General features: G+C 36.3%; 1 protein-coding gene across 2 annotated transcripts; it reads right to left on the bottom strand.

Annotated features, from left to right (window-relative positions):
• Positions 1 to 241: 241 nt before the first annotated feature.
• On the bottom strand, positions 242 to 3845 carry LOC120192164 (3-oxoacyl-[acyl-carrier-protein] synthase 3 A, chloroplastic-like). 2 transcript variants are annotated; one of them, XM_039194994.1, is made up of 8 exons: positions 3319 to 3845; positions 2380 to 2528; positions 1929 to 2065; positions 1704 to 1809; positions 1500 to 1618; positions 1101 to 1165; positions 794 to 1022; positions 242 to 653 (listed from the first exon to the last, which is right to left on the bottom strand). In XM_039194994.1, the coding sequence occupies exons 1-8, from the start codon at positions 3489 to 3491 to the stop codon at positions 432 to 434; spliced, it is 1200 nt and encodes a 399-aa protein (XP_039050925.1). In that variant the 5' UTR covers positions 3492 to 3845; the 3' UTR covers positions 242 to 431. The 2 variants fall into 2 exon arrangements, with proteins under 2 accessions (XP_039050925.1, XP_039050926.1); XM_039194995.1 differs by having other exon boundaries at positions 794 to 1016; positions 3319 to 3843.
• Between the last annotated feature and the right edge of the window lie 17791 nt (positions 3846 to 21636).

Genomic DNA, 21636 nt, shown 5'->3' with positions numbered 1-21636 from the left:
GAGTAATTTAACGAAATAGTGCATAAAATAAGAGTGGAAGTAAAACTAAGCGATGAAATTTATAATTTACCCTCTATATTTTTTTTTTCAAGCCGATGGGTGCTTCCCTGTCTGGATTATCACCAATTTTCAAACTTTGGGTTATTTATATGGTTTGATTGGTATTAAATTCATGAATTGTTATAAAATCAAGATTTTCAAATTAAAACAAACAATAATTCACATGTCTAACAAATACCTCTCGAAAAAAAAGAAGAATTTTTAGAACAAACAATAATAGAGCTGATGGAGATTTTTGTGATTCCAAAGTCTCGTTTTCTGTGTATTTTTTGGATCAGAATGTCGGGACTCGGGGATTGGGACAGAGCTCTTCTTCACAAGAATGTTTCTGTTCTTTTCGGACATGGTTAATTTGGCCGCAGGGTTCTCTTTCATCCCCATCTAATAACTGCAGAACCCCAAGTTAAACCTGCGCCGAAGCCTGCTGTTGCGATCGTATGCCCCGGCTTCACCTTTCCACTTCGAACGGCTTCGTCCAATGCCAAAGGAATCGATGCGGCGCTCGTATTACCATAGTTTGCCAGATTTGATATCACTTTTTCCTGCGGGAACTCTAATCGTGTTGCGACTGCATCGATGATCCTTTGGTTTGCCTGCATCAGTCGAATCCATCAGATAATCATTACAAGATGTTATGAGAATTATTGACTGCATTAATCGAAACACAACGACTACAACTGTTGCTGATGCGAAAGGGTAATGGCCGGAATCAATCGTACTCTAAATCATTTACCTGATGGAGCAATAACCAGTCCACATTGGATGAAACGAGACCAGCTTTCTCCAAGGCAGATTCAATTGATTGCGGTACACATCGAACGGCGAAGCGAAAGACTTCTTTGCCATTCATCTGTATGCAGGAATAAGAGAACCTTTTCGGGGGAAAATCTAAGACTGAACCATTAGAACCCAACAGTTCATTGGTTTTATCATCACTCATGGGGGCACCAAGATGTCTGCAATAGAGGTGGAAACTCAGTCGAATTACTCGAGGAATATATACTGTGTTTGTTCACTTCAATAACACGAGGGGCACATACCTTGCACCCTCGCCATCGCTATGCAAGTCGAAGCTTAATAAACCATCCTCCTCAGCATCACAGGCCTACAGAATCAATGGCAAATATATCATGTTTCGTTGCAAATATATTCTCTTTGTGTGTGTATACCGCTCCATACTCATATTATGTAAAACAATAGTGCTCGGCAACTCGGCAAGGGGTACGATGCACAAAGGAATCATACCCTGCAAAGATTGCAGATTACATGCATAATGCAACAATCTACAACCTTCAATTTAAGACGGTATCTCTATTTATAAGACGGTATCTCTATTTAAGAATGTACATACACAATTCAGATCATCTTCCTCATCAAGAAATCGTCATTGCATATTCCGGGAAAGAGTTAACTTACGAAAAAGAAGCTAGGCGTATTACCTGAACTAGTACAGCACCCGCGGCATCCCCAAAGAGGATACATGTCCCTCTATCAGTCCAATCAACAAATCGAGATATACCGTCAGCTCCAATCACCAAAACATTATGAAAGCCACCTCCTGTAATTCACAAATGTAGAAGTTCATATTTTTAACATGAAACAACATAAGTGAGACCTTCTTGCTGTGAAGTAAAAATTATTACCCCGAATGTGACAAGCAGCTGAGACCAGACCGAGCACAAATCCGCTACAAGCAGCCGTAATATCATAAGCTAAAGGAGATTTTTTGCAGCCAAGCTCTCTTTGGATCTGTTAAATTAAATAATGGGTGCCAAAAAAAAGTACAAAATTACTATTAAATAAAACATACACAAATGGCTTTTCAAATAGTAAAAATCATTTTCTTCCGATTCGAAAAGAAAATTAACCTGTGGAGCGGCACCAAAAATATCTTCTGGAGTAGATGTGCACACCAAGATTAGATCAAGATCATTAGGATCAAAATCTGCCATTTCAAGAGCTTTTCGTGCCGCTTCGACTGCTAGATCTTTCAAACTTTCCTTTCCTGTAAGAGCAATTGTCAATACAAATCTCCATTACAGGATCATGATGAAACATTAATGGAATGCAACACTTACGCCATACCGGATTCTACCTTTTGTAATGGAAAAGTCTAATATAAACTATTTTTTCCACCTCTTAAGAGATGATGAGCATAGTAGGCTGTACTTAAAACTAGCATATCTAGGGCCGAGACTTTTCAAGCAAAATACTCTTCCACGTGATTTCAGATAAAGATTTTTAATCACATCAATAAAATGTCAGCTAATCGGTCGACAAAAACTCTACACATAGCAATAGTATGGATTGTACTCTGACCTGAAATTACCCGTCGATTTCGTATTCCAGTGCGAACAGAGATCCATTCATCATTAGTATCAACTATCTTTGAAAGATCGTCGTTGGAAACCGAAAGAGATGGCACTGCTGACCCACAGCCGACTAACTTGCAGCCTTTACTCACAAGCCTGTGTTTTTCCGGAGTATAAACAGAAAAATAAATGATAAGTCAGGAGAATTGTTATCGTTTCAAATATGAAAGTAATAAACATACAAATAAAAACGAGGCTACATCTCAACTCGGAAGGCCAGACTAATATCAAGTGTCTCCTAGACTAATGTCAAATTTTCAATCACTAAGATGGCCTCCTAGAGACTAACTAACATGAAGTATCGGAAGTACGACCATATTAATCTCAAACATATCCATGAATGGATAATAAACAATACTATATCAGTATCAAGCTGGGTACAATTAACTTATTCTAGATATCTCCAGACCAACGCTCATTAAAGGTTTATTCGGCTCGGACTAGTACTACTTAAGAACATCATAAGCCAAACATCTTGCTCATACCAAGTCCAAGAGACCTCTGCATAGCTACCTTCGCATAAATTAGGCGAATCGTTCTAGGGAGGTAATCCAAGAGCAAGAAACACAGCTGAGGGAGCACTACAATCAAATGAGATCCTAATCTTTCAACCTTTCAAATTTAAGTTAATTGCTCTGTAAAAAAGCTACAAATGCAAATCCATGAAGCAATGAACCCCTTTCATCTAGCTAGTGCAAGAACCACTTCAGCCTACAACTTTACAACAACTACAACAAGCGAACTATGAAATCCCAAATATAATGAGAACAGAATTATCATCAACAAACGAAGCTCATTTAACACCATTTTTCACAAATATATTAAGCTGATAAACTATATTCGAAATCAAGCAAGAAATTATACAAAAAGAAGCAAAAAATTTTACTTGGGCACTCGAGATCCAGAAGGTGAAACATCCTTCTCTGCACCTTCAATGGCACTTGAGCACACTACCCTCCTAGAGAAGAAAAACCCAGATCGAGAAATGCCTATTGAAGGCTGAATCCTCGTCCTCAGCTTCGGTACCGAAGGCGTGAAAAACCCAGATGCATTGGCCATTTACACTCGTGAAACCGGCAGCAAGCAGAAATTTCGAATCTTTATTTTGCCCAAAAAAGGCAAGCAAGAATCTTTAGAATGGGAAACAAAATAAGAGAGAAGAAAAATGGAAGACAGAGAGAGAATCAATGAGTTTATGCAAAATCTTTGGAAGGGCCGAAGACGAAAAGAAAATTTAAGAAAAAATAAATAGTTGGGCGATTTTGCCAACCAAAATCTGAGGGAAATCCAATGAAAATTCTTAATTTTTTTCGCTATGAAGTATATATAATAACATGCAATGAGCTGATTTCGGTACCATTGTTGTTGTTTGATGCAGAATCCAATCCAAAGGAGTGGGATTTTTGGGGCAGGAAAACACGATGGGCACTTGAACAAAGATTGAACTTTTGGGCTGGTTTTCCTTTTGTTCGAGGATACGTGGCAAATACCCATTGGGTGATAGTTCGTGAATTACAAGGTTTGCGATTTGGTTTTTATTAGATTAATGGATGAACTAAGCTTTCTGATGGTAAAAATTTAAGACAAAATCGTCTCAGTGACCAAAAATGTCTTACAATATACGATTTTAACCAATTTTTTTTGGATTTGCCAAAATGACCAACAAAATCGCAACGCGAAATAAAAATCGCAACGCGAAATAAAAATCGCAACGCGATCCCCAGAATCGCAAATCAGTTTCCAAAATCGCAACGCGATTCTTGAAAATCGCAACGCGATTCTTGAAAATCGCAATGCGATAGTACAAATTCGCATTGCGATTTTCCAGAATCGCAACGAGAATATGAAAATCGCAACGCGAACACATAAATCGCAACGCGTATCCGTAAACCGCAACGTGTATCCGTAAATCGCAACGCGTATCCGTAAATCGCAATGCGTATCCGTAAATCGCAACGCGTATCCGTAAATCGCAATGCGTATCCGTAAATCGCAACGCGTATCCGTAAATCGCAACGACAATACGTAAAATCGCAACGCGTATCCGTAAATCGCAACGCGATTTTTAAAGCGCCATTATAATCGCTACGCGTATTTTATTTTCAAATTACAAAAACGAATATTAAGACAAAATCCCGTAATCGCAACTCATAACCTAAAACCTAAAATCACAACTCAGTCCCATCTCCATCTCTCACTCTCTACGGCGAAATCCGTCCCCATCTCCGAAGATTTCCGTCCCCATCTCCGGCGAAATCCCTCACAACCATTCACGGTCAGAAATCCCTCACAATATTCAGAAATGGAAAATCAACCTCCGAGGGTTAGTTTTTTTAATTATTTTTATTTTGAAAATTTTGCATTATTGTAGGTTTTTCATATTGAAACTGATGATAAGTTTACTGGATAGATTAACCATTTCACTTAGATTTCATTTCGCGTTGCGATTCTCTCGTTGCGATTTCATTTCGCGTTGCTATTCTCTCGTTGCGATTTTCAAGTTAGTATTTGTCTTTGTCTTTGTTCTGTCTTTTGGTTGAAGTAATGCAATCCATTCAAGTTTCAATTTGCAGAAGAGTCGCAACGAGAGAATCGCAACGCGAAACCAAAATCGCATTGCGATTTTTCATTTCGCGTTGCGATTCTCTCGTTGCGATTTTCATTTCTCTCGTTGCGATAGTCATTCTCTCGTTGCGATTTTCATTTCAACCAAAAGACAAAACAGTGTTGCAAATTTTAGTTTCAAGAATAAACTACTACTTTTTATGTTTATTGTTTTTGGTATATCTTCACAGTGTAGTTTTTGGTATATCTAACTTGGTATGTTTATTGTTTTTGTAGAAATTTTTTCGGCTTCATTGACATTAAGGAATAAAGTTAGCCTAGCCACTACAATTGCTTCGAAGCTTTCACCTGCACAAAGACAATTGTTTGAGGAAACCTGCTTCGGGCCATGGCTGAGAGTACAACATCCGGTGGAGATGCTAATTTGACCCATTTGTGGCTTCAGACCATGACATCAAATCTACCCGACAGTATACAACGTGGTGAGGAAGAGATATGGTTTCATTTTCCACCAGCGTATACTTGTTTTGGGCGGAAGGAGTTATGCTTAATCACTGGTCTACGATTCGGACACGATGATGTAGGCCGGTACACTCGTCATATCGCCCGCCCATCATGGTTATCCCGGGTTTTTCCGGATGAGTCAATGAAGAAGCCGAACCTACGTCGACGACCTGAAGAAATTGTTTAATAAGAAAGATGGTTTCACTCGGATGGATGACGTCGATGTTGTCCGAGTATGCCTTCTACTACTTTTGTATGCCGGCTTTTTAGGCAGAGAGGCCAGACAACCTATTCCTGGAGCTAATAATATTGGTAGAGGACCTGAATGCATGGAATCTGTTTCCGTGGGGTTCGTATATATGGAAAGCTACTTGGACTAAGTTGTCTACTGCCTTTGATGACCGCAAAAGTTTGCGTGGCGATGGGTCGAAATACACTTTGTCAGGCTTTGTTTGGGCCTTTAAGGTAAGAATTTCTATATAATGTTTCTAAAATTATAATTAATTATTTAACAATTACTAATTTTGTTATTATATTGTTTGTAGATTTGGATATTCGAGGCTTTCCCCAGCATGCGTACATATGCAATAAAAACGTCAAATGATATTCCAGGGCTATTTCCTGGAAGAGGAAAAATCTATTGGATTGGGAAGACTTAATACCATATGCGACAATAAATAATGTAAGTTAACACAAATACTTTCATATAATATAAACAAGTTATTAATAGTAGACGTTTAACTTTGTTTGAGTTTTATATTGTTAGGAGGCCAACATTCCATTACAAGACTGACACCCACGGAGGAAGAGCTTGCCACTGATTGGTGGCAAGCTAGTCAGAGTTTTTTGATGGCACGGATGATGAGCAGCATCCACTTCCTCCAATTCGAGAGCCATCACCTCACCTAGAGCCATCACCCGATCGACCCGACTATACACCTCTAGAACGAGAGCCATCACCTATCCCGTCACATCATCGAGCCTCTTCTCCACCATCACCTCATGATAGGCGACCGGCAAAGATGCCACGACTCCTATCTCCCTGTTCTCCACCTCCACCTCCACGGGATGAGTCAAGGGAGTTACGTGATGAGGTCAATGCCTTGCGTGAGGAGATCGGTACTCTACGCGATAACGATGGTGCATGGCGTGTGGAGGTGTCAACTTTACGTGGTGAGGTTGCCTCTACGTGAGATGATAGTATCGTTGCAGAATGAGGTTCATACTCTACGCAACGAGGTAAGTTTAAGATTTTCCATATTTAACTTGATGATAAATTTACTCGTAATTTCACTTAGATTAGCCATTTCACTTAGATTGCTTAGTAAATTTATTCGGTTGCTGCCAATTCTGCTAAACTGTGTATTCTTTAACACTGTGAAATAGTATTTGTCTTTGTTTTGTCTTTTGGTTGAAATTAAATTTGTTCGGTTTGCTGCCAATTCTGCTAAACTAATACCCTGAAGTCAGTATTTGTCTTTGTTTTGTCTATTGGTTGAAGTAATGCAATCCATTCAAGTTTCAATTTACAGAAGAAGAAATAGTTTACTTTCGCAACACGAAACTTAAAATCGCAACGCGAAACCAAAATCGCAACGCGAAATGAAAATCGCAACGACAGAATCGCAACGCGAAACCAAAATCGCAACGACAAAATCGCAACGCGAAACCAAAATCGCATTGCGATTTTCATTTCGCGTTGCGATTCTCTCGTTGCGATTTTCATTTCGCATTGCGATTCTGTCGTTGCGATTTTCATTTCGCGTTGCGATTTTGGTTTCGCGTTGCGATTTTGGTTTCTCGTTGCGATTCTCATTTCGCGTTGCGATTTTAAGTTTCGTGTTGCGAAAGTAAACTATTTCTTCTTCTGCAAATTGAAACTTGAATGGATTGCATTACTTCAACCAATAGACAAAACAAAGACAAATACTAACTTCAGGGTATTAGTTTGAAACATATTTTTCTTTGTTATCTGATGCATTTTGTGAACTATGATAATAATGACTTGGGTGAATACAATGCAAGTTTGAAACATATTTGTCTTTGTTTTCACTGTTTAAATATCATGTCTGTTTATTTTGATTTTTGTATTTAATTATTTAGCGGCCCGATAAAGTGGATGCTTTACGTCGGGTTATGCTTGCACGACGGAGTTCACGCATCAGACAGCGTGCACGTGCTATTAAGTCTCCGTACACCCCAATAGTGCGAAGACACCGCAAGAAGAAGCCCGACTCGCCTGTCATCCCTCAAGAGTCCACTCCTATCGTTGAAGAGGGCCCCCTATCATTCCTCGAGAGTTCCCTCCCACCGTTCAAGAGGCCACTATCATCATTGAAGAGGTCCCTCCCACCATTCAAGAGCCCGATTCACATGGCGTCATATGTAGGCTTCTTGAGAAACCCTCTGACGTGCCGGACATAATGGATGAGAGTTGGCTCTCGTATAAGTTACCGGCCAGTACCATTATGGTATCGGAAGTGGAGAGGAGACAACTACCAGACACAATTCTGGATAACACCCTTTGGGCTAAGACCGCAGTTGATTTTTATCTACATGAGCGGAGCCAGGGTGTTTCACTGACATATGCAAGCTCACCGATGATATCTATTTGTTGCTTGATCGGTCTTGGTGGGGCGTATTATTAGGGGTCGAAGACAATGGCTATTTCGATGGGGGGTAAGTCTTATATTTTTCTTATATTTCAATTTGATTAATTTTTTTTAAATTTATGTAAGTCACTAATATATGTCTTTTTTTGTAAAACAGCATATCGATGCGTGGGTGTCACGTCTTCTAATAATTAGGAAACTTAAGGAAAATAAAAGAAATACATGATATACAATTATGCCGACGTCTTTTAACGCCGTTCACTTGAAGAATCAACGAGATGAATCATTTGCGTTGGGCAATGGACAAGCTAAACTTTATCCTGCATGGTGGGAGGTCGATAAGGTTAGTGTTTATTTTAGATTGAGTTTAAAGGTATTCATAAATAAGTGCGCAAATGAATGAATTATTACTTATGATTGCAGGTGTTTATCCCTATTTTGGAACGTAACCATTTATTTGGCTAATTCTTGGATGCGATAAATTATTGATCGTTCTGGAAGAAGCCAAAGAAGCTCAATATTACAGTTATTAGAGAGAGACGCGCCACAACAAACGGAGGAGCCAGAGGAGATTGTGGTCCTCTCGTATGCTTGGCGTTGGAGCGTTTGACGACGGGAAGCATCAGTATCTACCTCCCACCGATAGAGATAGAGCTGCAGTAGGCTTGTGGTTTCGGCATTATATGGCTAATCGATATATACGAGACGTTGCCTACCTGCATCCGCGTTATAAAATGTCCATAAACAATTGGTAAGTTTATAGACTTTTGGTTTGAAAATGTTTGGTTAAGTACCTAGAATTCAATAATTTGCTGTTTGTAGGTTTTAGATGTAGAAAGTGTTGTTTGAGCAAATGTTTGGTTTCTGCAGGTTAATCTCAGAAGTGAACTGCTGAAAATGATGTATGGCTGCAAAAGTTGATTCAATATTTAATTGATTGTTTTTTTGATTGTTTAATTGATTTGTAAAAGTTGATTCAATAGTAGATGATTGGAAATAAGAATTATTGCTTATTTTTTGATTGTTTAATTGATTTGTAAAAGATGATTTGTAAAAGTTGATTTGTTTACTTGATGCGAACATAATTCTTATTTGTGCTTGTTTAATTGATGAAATGTAATGGCTGATTTTGTTGATTTCAATCTGCATTATGTTGAAGGCAAAAATGACTATCGCAATGCGGAAATGAAAATCGCAATGCGAAATGAAAATCGCAACGAGAGAATCGCAATGCGAAATGAAAATCGCAAGCGGAATGAAAATCGCAACGAGAGAATCACAATGCAATTTTCATTTCGCATTGCGATTTTCATTTCCGCATTGCGATTCTCTCGTTGCGATTTTCATTTCGCATTGCGATTTTCATTTCCGCATTGCGATTTTCATGTTGGGATTTTCATTTCGCATTGCGATTCTCTCGTTGCGATTGTAATTTCCGTGTGCGATAGTCAAATGCATGCCTAATAAGTGATAAACTGAATAACAGAGTTGGTTAAGTCAAAATGGTTGGCCTGAGTCATTAATTCAACTGAAAATGTTAAAAGTTCACACATAAAATCCACATAATACACGTTTGCATTTAAAATCACCTAAGTTAACAGTCCCAAAAGGTGAAGCCAGTTGTGATTGGGATTTTAAAGATGATTGCCTTTTGCTTGACACCATATGAGCTTTGGATTTTGATGAGGATCCATATTTGGTAGAGGAAAAGATGATTGTGATGGCACTGGTGATCCACATGTCAACCTTGTATGACCACTTTCCTTGCACCGACTACATGTCGATCTCTTCTTCTCTTCACCCTTAGACGGTATACGATCGTGACTTTTTGGTCGGCCAGGTAGCCTTCTGTCCATGGCTGGTGGCAAAACTGTTTGTAAGTCATCTGGTATGTCCCACTCAGAAGGATGTGGAATAGGGTAGACAATCTCGGCATAAGTCTGTCGATAAACTTCTGTAGTGTAGCAATCCATAGCGTATGCGCTTGAATCATCTTGGTTTAAATGAAGAGCAACTTTTATAACATGGCCACACGGATACCAGATGTTTGCCATTTCATACAACTACACGTCTTTGCATTTAGATCGACCAGCCCATTTAAGTTATTATCCAGTACTTGAAACAAAGTGTTTGAACATGGTTCAACTCTCCATGACGTTGACTTCACAACACGTTTCGTTATCTTTTTTTCAGTCCATGGTGTAACACGATGTTCCAATGTTCCTGTAAATTAAATAAACAAACAATATATAATAATAAGTTACGAATTCAAAGAAAATACCTGCATGGTTTCTTTTTGTAGTACCACTGTTGAATAGAGGCTCGAAAAAACTCCATTAACATAGTAATGGGTAATTTCCGGGAATGACGACTTAGAGCGTTGATTGATTCTGCACTATTAGACGTCATGAAACCATATCTTGCTCCAAGTTGATGTACTCTTGACCATCTTTCAAACCCGACATCTTCTAGTGTTTGAGCACACTGAGGCAAAACACGTCTTAAACAGTTTATGCTTATTGAAATCCACTTCCCGATAAGCTTTTACAGCCTCCAGTATGTCCATTTGTGCTTTTTTATACCAGCAGACCTTGATTTTAGATTTCTATACAAATGAACACCACAAAGTCCATGAAAAGCATCTGGGAAACACCTTCTAACAGCGTTGTCAATTGAGTTTGCCCTATCGGATATGATTGTCCAGATTGCTAATAGACCTATGCAATCCCTAAGATGCCCCATAAACCATGTTCATGAATCAGAGGTTTCAGATTTGCCAACCCCGTAAGCTATTGGCAATATCCCATTGTTAGCATCCATGACTACTGCTAAGTTTACTCCAAGGTATCGACCTTTCAAATGTGCTCCGTCAACTATAATAACTGGGCGCATCCAAGTAATAAACGAACGAATCTACAAAATAATATACACAAGAAATATAATCATTTAAATGTGAATGCATGTAACTAAAATGAGTCAACAAAATTATATTGATTTACTAACCGTAGCACCAATGGCGATAAACAGCAACTCAAAGTGTTCACTCTATGTTTTGATATGAGTTACCAACCCAGGATTTTTCAGCTTTAAATTGTGACAATAAGCCGGCAGTTGGGCAAACGATGCTTCTGGCGACCCCCTCAACAATTCCAAGGCATAACATTTGGCTCTCCAAGCTTGAGAATATGATATACTAATCTTGAACCGAGCATTCATGTCAGTCATAATTTCATGTCCCCGATATACCCTGCCATTCAAAAACATTAACTCAGCCAAAAACCACCCAACACCTTTTTGTTTGCCTGTCTATGGTGAGGAAAAACTTGGGTTCTTGAACATGTATGTTTATCAATAAAAGTCCTAACTTGAAACATTTCGCAATCTTTTTTCTCTTTGCAATCATACGCCACGTACAGTTTTTGTCAATCATACACCTTGTTTCGAAACGATCTTGCTTGATTTGTTAACTTTTAGTTGATAGCCATCTTCCACACATTTCGTATACAAAGCTATCTTCAAGTCTTCCTTTGTATCAAAACAATCATCTTTCTTGATACGAATAACTTTTGTGTAACAATCAACTGCTTTCTTTACCAACTCTTCTTCTGGTATCTGAAGTAATTCTGGCATATTCCAATTATACGCCCGTGGCATTTTCTTTTCTTCGGGGACTTTTTCTTCTTCTTTTTCTTCTTCAGGATTATATGAATTACAGAATGGATGTTCAACATGTTCATTCACAGTCGTAACTTCCTCCTCATTATCATCAACAATATCTTCTTCGGCAACGGCTGTTTCATCATCAAAATTCGGGTATTGACCAATATCAAAATCATTACACGTAGGGTCTGTTTCTTCTTCTGAAACATCATCAAAATCCGTGTATTGACCAATATCAAAGTCCGGATATTGACCAAGACCAAATTTCGAATACTGACTAGTACTCACAATTTTTTCTGTTGGCTCATCATCGTCTAACTGGTCAATACGAAAACCGGAATTTGGGTGCTGAAAGTTGATTGGGATTGGATTAGAGAAAGGTTGTGGGTTTGAGAAAAACTTAGTTGATTACTACCCGCTACTGACCCCAACAATACTACTTCTAGTTTCAACAACATACAATGTAACATCATCTTGTGAAACACTAATGTAAGCAATGAATCGTTCAACATCTTCATTGTCGGTTAACAAATAAACTTTACCATTTCTCTGATAAGATAGCCTAAATCCACTTAGGGGCTCTAAATTCAATTTCTTTGAAACACGTAGCATTAGAGTTTCATAAGTTAACTTTTGTAAAGACAATTTTAGTTGAAGATTCATGGGTAAAGGCATATATTGTAAAACACCATGAACATTATCCCATGACCCTCCAAAACACAAATCTATCCAAACATGATCAACATTAGATGATTTCATGGTTGTAAATTAATTTACTAAACAGACGAGCTGCGAAACTAAAACCTGTTGCCGGATTGGGAAGGATGTCGTTGGATATAGGAACGGATGTCGCCGGAGAGAGTGATAGATGGAGATGGAATGAGTTGCGATTAAGGGATTTAGTTTATGATTTGCTGCTGTTGCGTAGTTATATACCCAAAATTTCAGTGTTGTGATTTACAGATTCTCGTTGCGATTTACGGATTATCGTTGCGATTTATAGATTCTCGTTGCGATTTACGGATTATCGTTGCGATTTACGGATACGCGTTGCGATTTACGGATACGCATTGCGATTTACGGATACGCGTTGCGATTTACGGATACACGTTGCGGTTTACGGATACGCGTTGCGATTTATGTGTTCGCGTTGCGATTTTCATATTCGCGTTGCGATTCTGGAAAATCGCAATGCGAATTTGTACTATCGCATTGCGATTTTCAAGAATCGCGTTGCGATTTTGGAAACTGATTTGCGATTCTGGGGATCGCGTTGCGATTTTTATTTCGCGTTGCGATTTTGTTGGTCATTTTGGCAAATCCAAAAAAAAGTTGGTTAAAATCGTATATTATAAGGCATTTTTGGTCACTGAGGCGATTTTCTCAAAATTTAATTACCATAGAAATCGGTATTTATTTGATTTTTTTTCTTCAAAAAGGGTAAATTTAGTGTTTTTTTAATAATTTTACTTTTTTGTCAAATCAGTAAAATAAAATTTAATTTTCAAACTTTCAATTAAAAGTAAAAATTATTTTTTACAAATTTATTAATTAAAATATTAAATTATAAACGGGTTTGAAGTTGAGTCACGTGTATTCAAATATATTTTATATTAGTATGATACTATTTATTTTCTATATTATTTCAATAAATAATTTAAAAACTAAAAAATTGCATGAAGTACTATTATCTTTTTCATAATTTAAAACTCAAATATCATTTTCCCCGGTTTCAATATATTGTTAGGTAAACTACTTAAATGGTCACTAATGTTTGGGTAAATTTTCGTCTTCACCACTGATATTTCAAAAGTCACAAACCGGTCACTATCATTATCATTTGTTACAAATTGGTCACTCAACGTTAACAGCCGTTAACAGGCATCACAGAAAACACACGTGGACTGATAGTTGTTTACCTGGATGGTTTGACCGCCACAGTGGAGAACTTCACTTCTCATTTTGACCGGTGTTTTACCAAATATTTTTTAAAAAATTAATTAAACAATAAATGGCGGGGGGAAATCAAGGGAAAATCGGATTACCTTTTCTTCTTCCATTCTTCACTTCTTCCTTCACGAGAGAAGCAATTTCAGAGAGTTTCAGAGAGGGTTTGAGAGAAATAAGGGAAAACGTGAGGAAACAAAGAGAGAAAAACATAGAAAGTTAGTGATTAAGAGAAAAAACGAGCAATACTTGGATTTAAGAGGGGTTCGAGAAAAATTTTAGGGTTCAAAGTGAAGATGGTACTTACATAAAGGTTATGGTAAAAAGGTAAAAACCTAGGTTTTTGACAGAAAATTGAATGTGTTTTCTTTGAAATAATTTTGATTCTTTTGTTATATGTTTACAACTTTACTGATTTTCTTTTGACAAAAAAAAGTGTGTGGTCATTGAACATTTAATTGTTAAGTTTTCACATGTATTTTGATATGATTTTTTGAAATGGTTTTTTATGGTTTTCTTGACAGAATAGGTTGATGAAATATTTTTATGAAATCATTTTATGAAATAATGTTGTTGATTCTTTTGTTATATGTTTACAACTTTACTTGCAATGCTTTATGTTTATATGATGACTTTTCATGTTGATATGATATGTTATATGATATGATATATTATACAACTTTACAACTTTACTTGCAATACTTTTTGTTATATGTTATATGATATTTGTTGAAATGTATATGTACTTTATATGATCACTTTATATCCACTGATGTATACTTATGCATGTAATTTTAAATGTTGGTGGTTTGTGCTATGTTATAAAGGTTTTGACATGTGAGATATGTTGAATGTTGACTTTTGTGAAATATGTGGGATATGTTAATTTTTGGTTTTGATATGTTTGTATGTTGAATGTTATATTGTTGTGGACAATGTAGTTTAATAAAATATTTTGAATGTTGTAATGTTATGGTCCCTACATGTTTGAAAAATAATGGTTAATATTGTGTTCTTGTGGACCACAAAGATTTGATAAATTATGTTGACTTTATGAGTGTTTATATTTGTGATATGCTTGTAACTATAAATATTTTGAATGTTATACTGTTGCAAGCCCTACATGTTTGCATGTTGAATATTGTAATGTTATGGACCATATGTTCATCTGATAAAATATTATGTCTGATAAAATATTCTGTACAGGCCCTACATGTTTGCATGCTGAATATTGTAATGTTATTGGAACATATGTTAATATGATAAAAATATTATGTAATGTTATGGGTCCTATTATGTTGAATATTCAATTTAAACATACAATGTAAACATAAAATTTAAGCACTTTATTAAATTTAAAAATCTTGTTACAGGTCTTGAAGATGAAAAATTTTCTGTTGTGTGTCACTATGGTGGATCCTTTGTACATTCACCTAGACTGAAGTTCACTGATAACAAGATTGCTTATTTTGACTTCTGTGATTGTGACACAATCTCTTTGCTTGACTTTTGTGAAATGATGGAGCAAATATTAGTCCCTACTCCTTTACAATTATTCTGGTTAGTGCCAAATGCAAAATTAACTGAGTCTTCCATCATGTCTTTATCAACTGATTCTGATGTAATGAAAAGGGTATAAATGAAAGTGGTAGTTTTGAAAGTGGTGTTGTAGAAATGGATAATGCTGAAAGTGGTGGTATAGAAATGGATATTGTTGAAATGGGTAGTGTTGAAAGGGACATTGAGGAAGATAAGTCTAGTGATGAAGATGTTAGAGGGACAGAAGATAAATCTGATTTTGAAGAAGTTGTGGTAGAAGATGAAAACAATGAATCTGATGGATCAGATTCTGATTTTGTGGAAACTTATGGTGAAACTTCTTTTGATGAGGAGGATATTTTACCTAGTATGGTAGAAAAGGATGTGATAAATATTTTAGGGGACATGGGTAGGCATGAGTTTAACAATAGATCTGATGAAATGTTTGACTCTAGTTCTGTTAATTTAGAAGAATTAAATAGTGACAGAGAATCTGACTCAGATGTTCCCCCTACCTTTCCTGAGTTCAACAAAGAGATTGATATGGAAAACCCTAAATTTTAAAAAGGGTATGTTATTTTGTAGTAAAGAGATTTTAAAGTAAACAGTTAGGCAATATGGGAGGGTGAATAGAACAGCTGTATTATTTAAGGTTAATGACAAAAAGAGATTACAAGCAGTTTGTAGAGAGGGTTGTCCATGGAAATTATGGGTTTCCCCATTGCGCGGTGATAATTTTGATTCGAACACTTGGCATATCAATACTTACGAATATGAACACACTTGTGCTAAGTTGTTGAAAAATAATAATGTCACTTATAGGTTCATCAGGATTAGATATATTTAGAAATTCATGTCTGACATGAATTATTCTTTGACTTCCCTCAAACAAGATGTGATGAGTGACTATGGGGCATATTGTTCTTTGACTAAATGTGGAAGGGTTAGGGAGCATGCCTTAGAAATGAATCAAGGTAAATTGAAAGAATAATATGGAAATATCTATGAATATTTACTTGAATTAAGGAATACAAATGTTGGAATTACATCTATTTGTAAATTAGATATTATATTATTTCAATGAATGTACGTTTGTCTTCAAGCTTGCAAAGAGGGGTTCAAAGCATGTTGTAGAAGGATTATCAGCCTTCATGGATGCTTCTTGAAGGGTTATTGTATTGGTTACTCACTAGCAGCAGTTGGTATCGATGCTAATTGTGGAATCTATCTCATAGCATATGTTGTTGTGGAGAATGAGAACCACTATTCATGGTTATGGTTTCTGGAAATTCTTGGAAGAGACTTAGACATTGAAAACTCATATGGATGGTGTTTTATGTCTGATAAACAAAAGGTTATGTTATTAACTTTTGAATTTATTATAAAATATTAAGCATATTTATCATAATTATTTATGATGTTATCCTTGTAGAGACTTGTTGAAGCTGTGACAGAGTTATTCCTTAATGTTGAAACCAGAAATTATGTAAGGCATATGAACCACTATGGGTATGGTTTCTGGAAATTCTTGGAAGAGACTTAGACATTGAAAACTCATATGGATGGTGTTTTATGTCTGATAAACAAAAGGTTATGTTATTAACTTTTGAATTTATTATAAAATATTAAGCATATTTATCATAATTATTTATGATGTTATCCTTGTAGAGACTTGTTGAAGCTGTGACAGAGTTATTCCTTAATGTTGAAACCAGAAATTATGTAAGGCATATTTATACAAACTTCAAAAATGTTCACAAAGGAAAACCTCTTAAGGATGCACTATGGAAAATTGCTAGAGCAACTTATGGTAGAGAATTTCAAGATACCATAACATAATTGAAGACTTTGTCTAATGATGCATTTGAGTGGCTGAAGGATCTTAACCTTGAACAGTGGTCCAAAACACATTTCTCCACCACTACTAAGTCTAACATGCTCCTCAATAACCTTTGTGAATATTTTAACAAGGTAATTTTATTATAATAGTGTTTATATATATATATATATTATTTTTCTATAACTCCTAACAAATTATATATTGTGCAAATCATTTTTAAAGCTAGAGACAAACACATCCTTATTATGATGGAGCTGATTATAACCAAAATTATGAGGAGAGATGTTCGCAGATATGAAGCATCTAAAAAGATTAATGGGCCATTATGTACAAATATTCAAAAGAATGTGAACATTATAATTGATCAAGCAACTAGGGTAACTCTTTTAAACTTTAATATTTTTTTTGAGATATGTTGAAATATGCTATGAAATATGCTAAGATATGCTGTTGAAATATGTTGCTATATGATGAAATATGTTGAGACCATTTGAGATGTATGTTGTTTTTATTGATATATTCATATGCTGGGCTACACATTCTGGAAGATTGAAATATTAGGTTGAATGTGGACCAGGACACCAACATGTGGTGGACATAGGCTCCCACTCTTGTTCTTGTAAGAAATGGGAGTTGACAAGCATCTCATGTATCCATGCACTAGTAGTCATGCAACTATACAATGATCGACCTGAACCTTATCTTCATACATGCTACCACAAATTCACCAGCTCACAATATATTCTAATTTCATTTGTCCTATCAAAGGTGAACTACTCAACTATTTACATATAAAAGAATAATTTATGTCATGTTAATTTTCTAAACTTCTTTCTTCTTTGTTAATAGGTGCTAAACAATGGACTCCTGCCACTAAAATGGAGCCTATTCTGCCTCCAAAATTGAGAAGACCGTCTGGACGGCCAACCAAAAAAAAGAGAAAGGAAGCCGATAAATGCAACAAGAATCGATCTAAATTAAGCAAGAAAGGTTCGATGGGAAACTGCTCTAAGTGTGGTAAATCTAGCCATAATAAGAGGACCTGTAGAGGACAAGTTGGTGGTAACAAGAGACTAAGCCAACATGAATCTAGATTCAGCCAACGATATGTACCTAACTAGCCATCCCAAAAGTCAACTCCAAGGCAACAACAAGCTCACACCATCCAACCTACAAGGCAACAACAATTAAGAAAAAAAAATACCTACAAGGATGCCACTTAATCCAACTACAACAGTCCGTTGGATGATGTCACCATTTAAAATAGTCCATGTAATGCCTGCCACTCAAGAATCTTGTGTTTCTAACCCTCTCAATCAAGATTTTCACACTACATCAAAATAATGAAGTATATCCAAGTGATGATAAAACTTTTTGTGTAGTTTACCTAGGAACTTGACTTACTTTGTCATATATCTGCTTTTGCTTTATTGGCTTTGATGTATAGCCATTCCTTTTGTAAAGTTTACCTAGGAACATTCCATATTTTGGCTTAATGTCATATTGAATTAGAGCATGTTTGACAAATTATTTTTTTGAATTGTATTTTGACTTATATCGGTTTACTGATAATGAAATACATCATATTTTGGCATTTTTTGTAATATTGAAGTTGTGCAACAATTAGAAATCAATTTTTTGTTATTTTGATTATTCTTGCTGTAACACACCAATTTAGAGGCTAAAATTAAGAAATTATAAAGTGGTGAATTTAATTGGGTATTTTGAAAGAAACAATGGGTTAAATTGCAAAATTTTAAAGTTGGCAGACCGTTTTATGAAGTACAGGAAGTTCAGTGGCTAAACTCTTGGTTTAACCATTTTTAATTATGAGATGTTATAAACCCCCAATTTCCCGTATGTTTCTGGAAATTTTCCAGTTTTCTCTCCCGTTATCCCTACTTCGAACTTCGATCTACTCGCCGTCCGACCTCCGATCGACGAGCCGAAACCACCATCGTGTTCGTTGTCAACCGAGGAACAAAACCCCTCAAACCTTTCGTCGTGAATCATCTCCGATCGTCGTTAATTTCAGTCGGAAGTATCGTCGGTAATTCGGTTTTAGTTGGTTTTTCATCGATTCAAGACGATCAGGTCATCCGTTTACGACACCTCCCGTACCATCGTGTTCGTTGCATCGTTCCGAGTTCGCCGGTGTCATCCTTGGTCTCTGTCGACGGCGGCGCGTGAGGAGGTGAAGCGGTCAAAGTTTCCGATTTGTTGAAATCGAGCTCTCCGCCGTTCAAAATTGTGAACCGAGCTTTGTAAGTATCTCGAAATCGCTCAAAATAATTTTTAGAAATTTTTTCCGGGATTTTATCACTGTTCACGCGCCCCCCACGCGTTGGGAAGGAAAAAGTGACCGGTTTGACCGTTTTGGAACTGTTTTGACCGGTCACAGCCCGACCCGACCCCGTTGACCCGACCGACCCGACCCATTGACCCGATCTGACCCGTTGACACATTGATTGTTGATCGGCGTTGACCATTGTTGACCAAAACTTTGACCGGCTTTGACCGGGCATTAAACGACCTTTGACTTCGACCGAGTATACCTATCCTGACATTTTTCGACGTTCCAAATCCGATTACGCTGTCCGTTTTTTCGAAATTCGAACCCGAAGGCTTCAAATTTCCGGTCAAACCTGTTGACTTTGATTTTGACCGAATATTCCAATTTCCAAAAAGTCATATTTTATGCTTTCGACATCCTGAATCCGAATCCGAAGTCCGTTTCAAATTCGAACCCGGTAAGCCGTCTTTCACTGATTTATCACCCGATTCGATCCGTTTATCGTAATTAAGCTCCGTTTCTGATATAATTTATGTTGATATGTATCTGAGGAATTATTGGAAGTTGAATTGAAGATCAAAGGCATTCGAATGGAATTTTTATGGTCGATCAGTATTGCACGGAAATCGAGGTAATACTTTACTACCTCTTTATGCTTTATGGAACATGTGAATATTGGTAAATGCATGATTAAGATAATGTTGGTCTCATTTGAGTAGTTAATTAGTTTCTACACTCGATCTGAATACGGTAAAAGGGTTCAGTAATTGATTATGGTTCAGATGATTTTTATAAGAAATTGAGGGATTGTTAGAATTAAATTACAAGTTTTGTGCTTAGTGATAAAGAAATCAACATGGGTTTGTAACTTATAGTTTATTTCATCAAAGGTTAAATGGTAAAGGTACTTGGATGGGAAATTATGATAATACTCCGGTAGGGTAAAATTATGAAAATACCCTTAAGTTGGAAAATGACAAGAATTGTCTCTGGAAGTGGATTAATAAATCTGAAAAGAATTATTGATCTGCTAAAACTATTGATGTGCATAAGAAATGTTAGTTTTACTTGGAAATTATGGATAACCAGTTTTTAACCCCCAAGAAGGTTTATGCTAGATACTAGAAGCCTTTTAAGGAATCATTTCAAGTTCAAAGAATGTTCGAGGAAGCAATTAATCATAGGATCTCTATATTATATTATTTTTCGTTAAGAGCTAATATCGAAATTATCTGGTTAAGAAATTACAGAAATGCCCTTAAGAGGTAGAATAGTCTGAGTTGACTCTGAATGAGAAAATACTTATGGGATTCGTACTTAACTCGATTAAGTACAAATTTAATTGTTAAGATCTTGACTTAATGCAGGAAAATTCCTGATATTCCGTTTGTAAAATCTGAGAAGACACTTGACCCGTAAATATTCGAATAATGAGTAAATACTTGAAGAATAATTTATCGAGGGTATTCTGCTATCAGAATTGTTCGAAAGGACTGAAATAAATGATAAGATTGAATTAAATAATAAGACTGGATGGCAGGAAAAGATTGAAATACCGTAGATCTATAAAATGACCAAAATACCCCTGTAATAGAAATGACCCAAGAATACCACCAAGCTCAAGAATGATTGGATATCTTCGAGCTCTGAAATAAATGGAATAAAAATAAATACCAAAATTACCAAAATACCCTTGTGTCCTATTCTAAGTAAATGTCTTGGATTAATTAAGGAATCCAAATAAGCATAGGTGTTGGACTACCTTTAAAAGTTATGGAACACAGCTTAAGTGAGCCGATCAACCTTAATGATATGTCATTACCTGAACGGCATAAATATTACTTGAATGCATGTTTGTCTTCTCAAGTTTGGCTCGATGATAATTTTGGAAGTATTCAGCTCAGCTCAACTCTAGATCGCGTTAAGCACTAAGAATTGGATATTTGTTCGACAAATCAACCACGAAGACCGAACTGAACAGAAGAAGTACAATATGTATCCGAAATTTAGAGACGTCCAAATTAATCTGGAAAACTCTGAAGTAATTGGAATGGATTTGACTACTAAGTGAAATAAGTAACCTCAATGACTAAGATTTTAATAAGTGATTTTGATGAGTCTGGAAACGTTAATGAACATACACGATGTACTGTTCTTCTGGATCATGAACTACAAATCAAACACATCAGTATTTCATGATATAGTGGAAGCGTAAAAATGAAATAAAGACATTGGAAGATCTAT

The sequence above is a fragment of the Hibiscus syriacus genome, unplaced genomic scaffold (assembly GCF_006381635.1).
Source record: "Hibiscus syriacus cultivar Baekdansim isolate YM2019G1 unplaced genomic scaffold, ASM638163v2 tig00116971_pilon, whole genome shotgun sequence".
Lineage (NCBI taxonomy): Eukaryota > Viridiplantae > Streptophyta > Magnoliopsida > Malvales > Malvaceae > Hibiscus > Hibiscus syriacus.
The sequence above is the reverse complement of the archived record's forward strand: the minus strand, read 5'-3'. Positions and strand labels throughout refer to the sequence as shown.

Coding starts and splice junctions, on each gene's coding strand:
- LOC120192164 (XM_039194994.1), bottom strand. CDS start 3,491: ATGGCCAATGCATCTGGGTTTTTCACGCCTTCGGTACCGAAGCTGAGG. Junction 1,810..1,928: donor TTTTTGGTGCCGCTCCACAG/GTTAATTTTCTT, acceptor TTAATTTAACAG/ATCCAAAGAGAGCTTGGCTG. Junction 654..793: donor ACTGGTTATTGCTCCATCAG/GTAAATGATTTA, acceptor CGACTGATGCAG/GCAAACCAAAGGATCATCGA.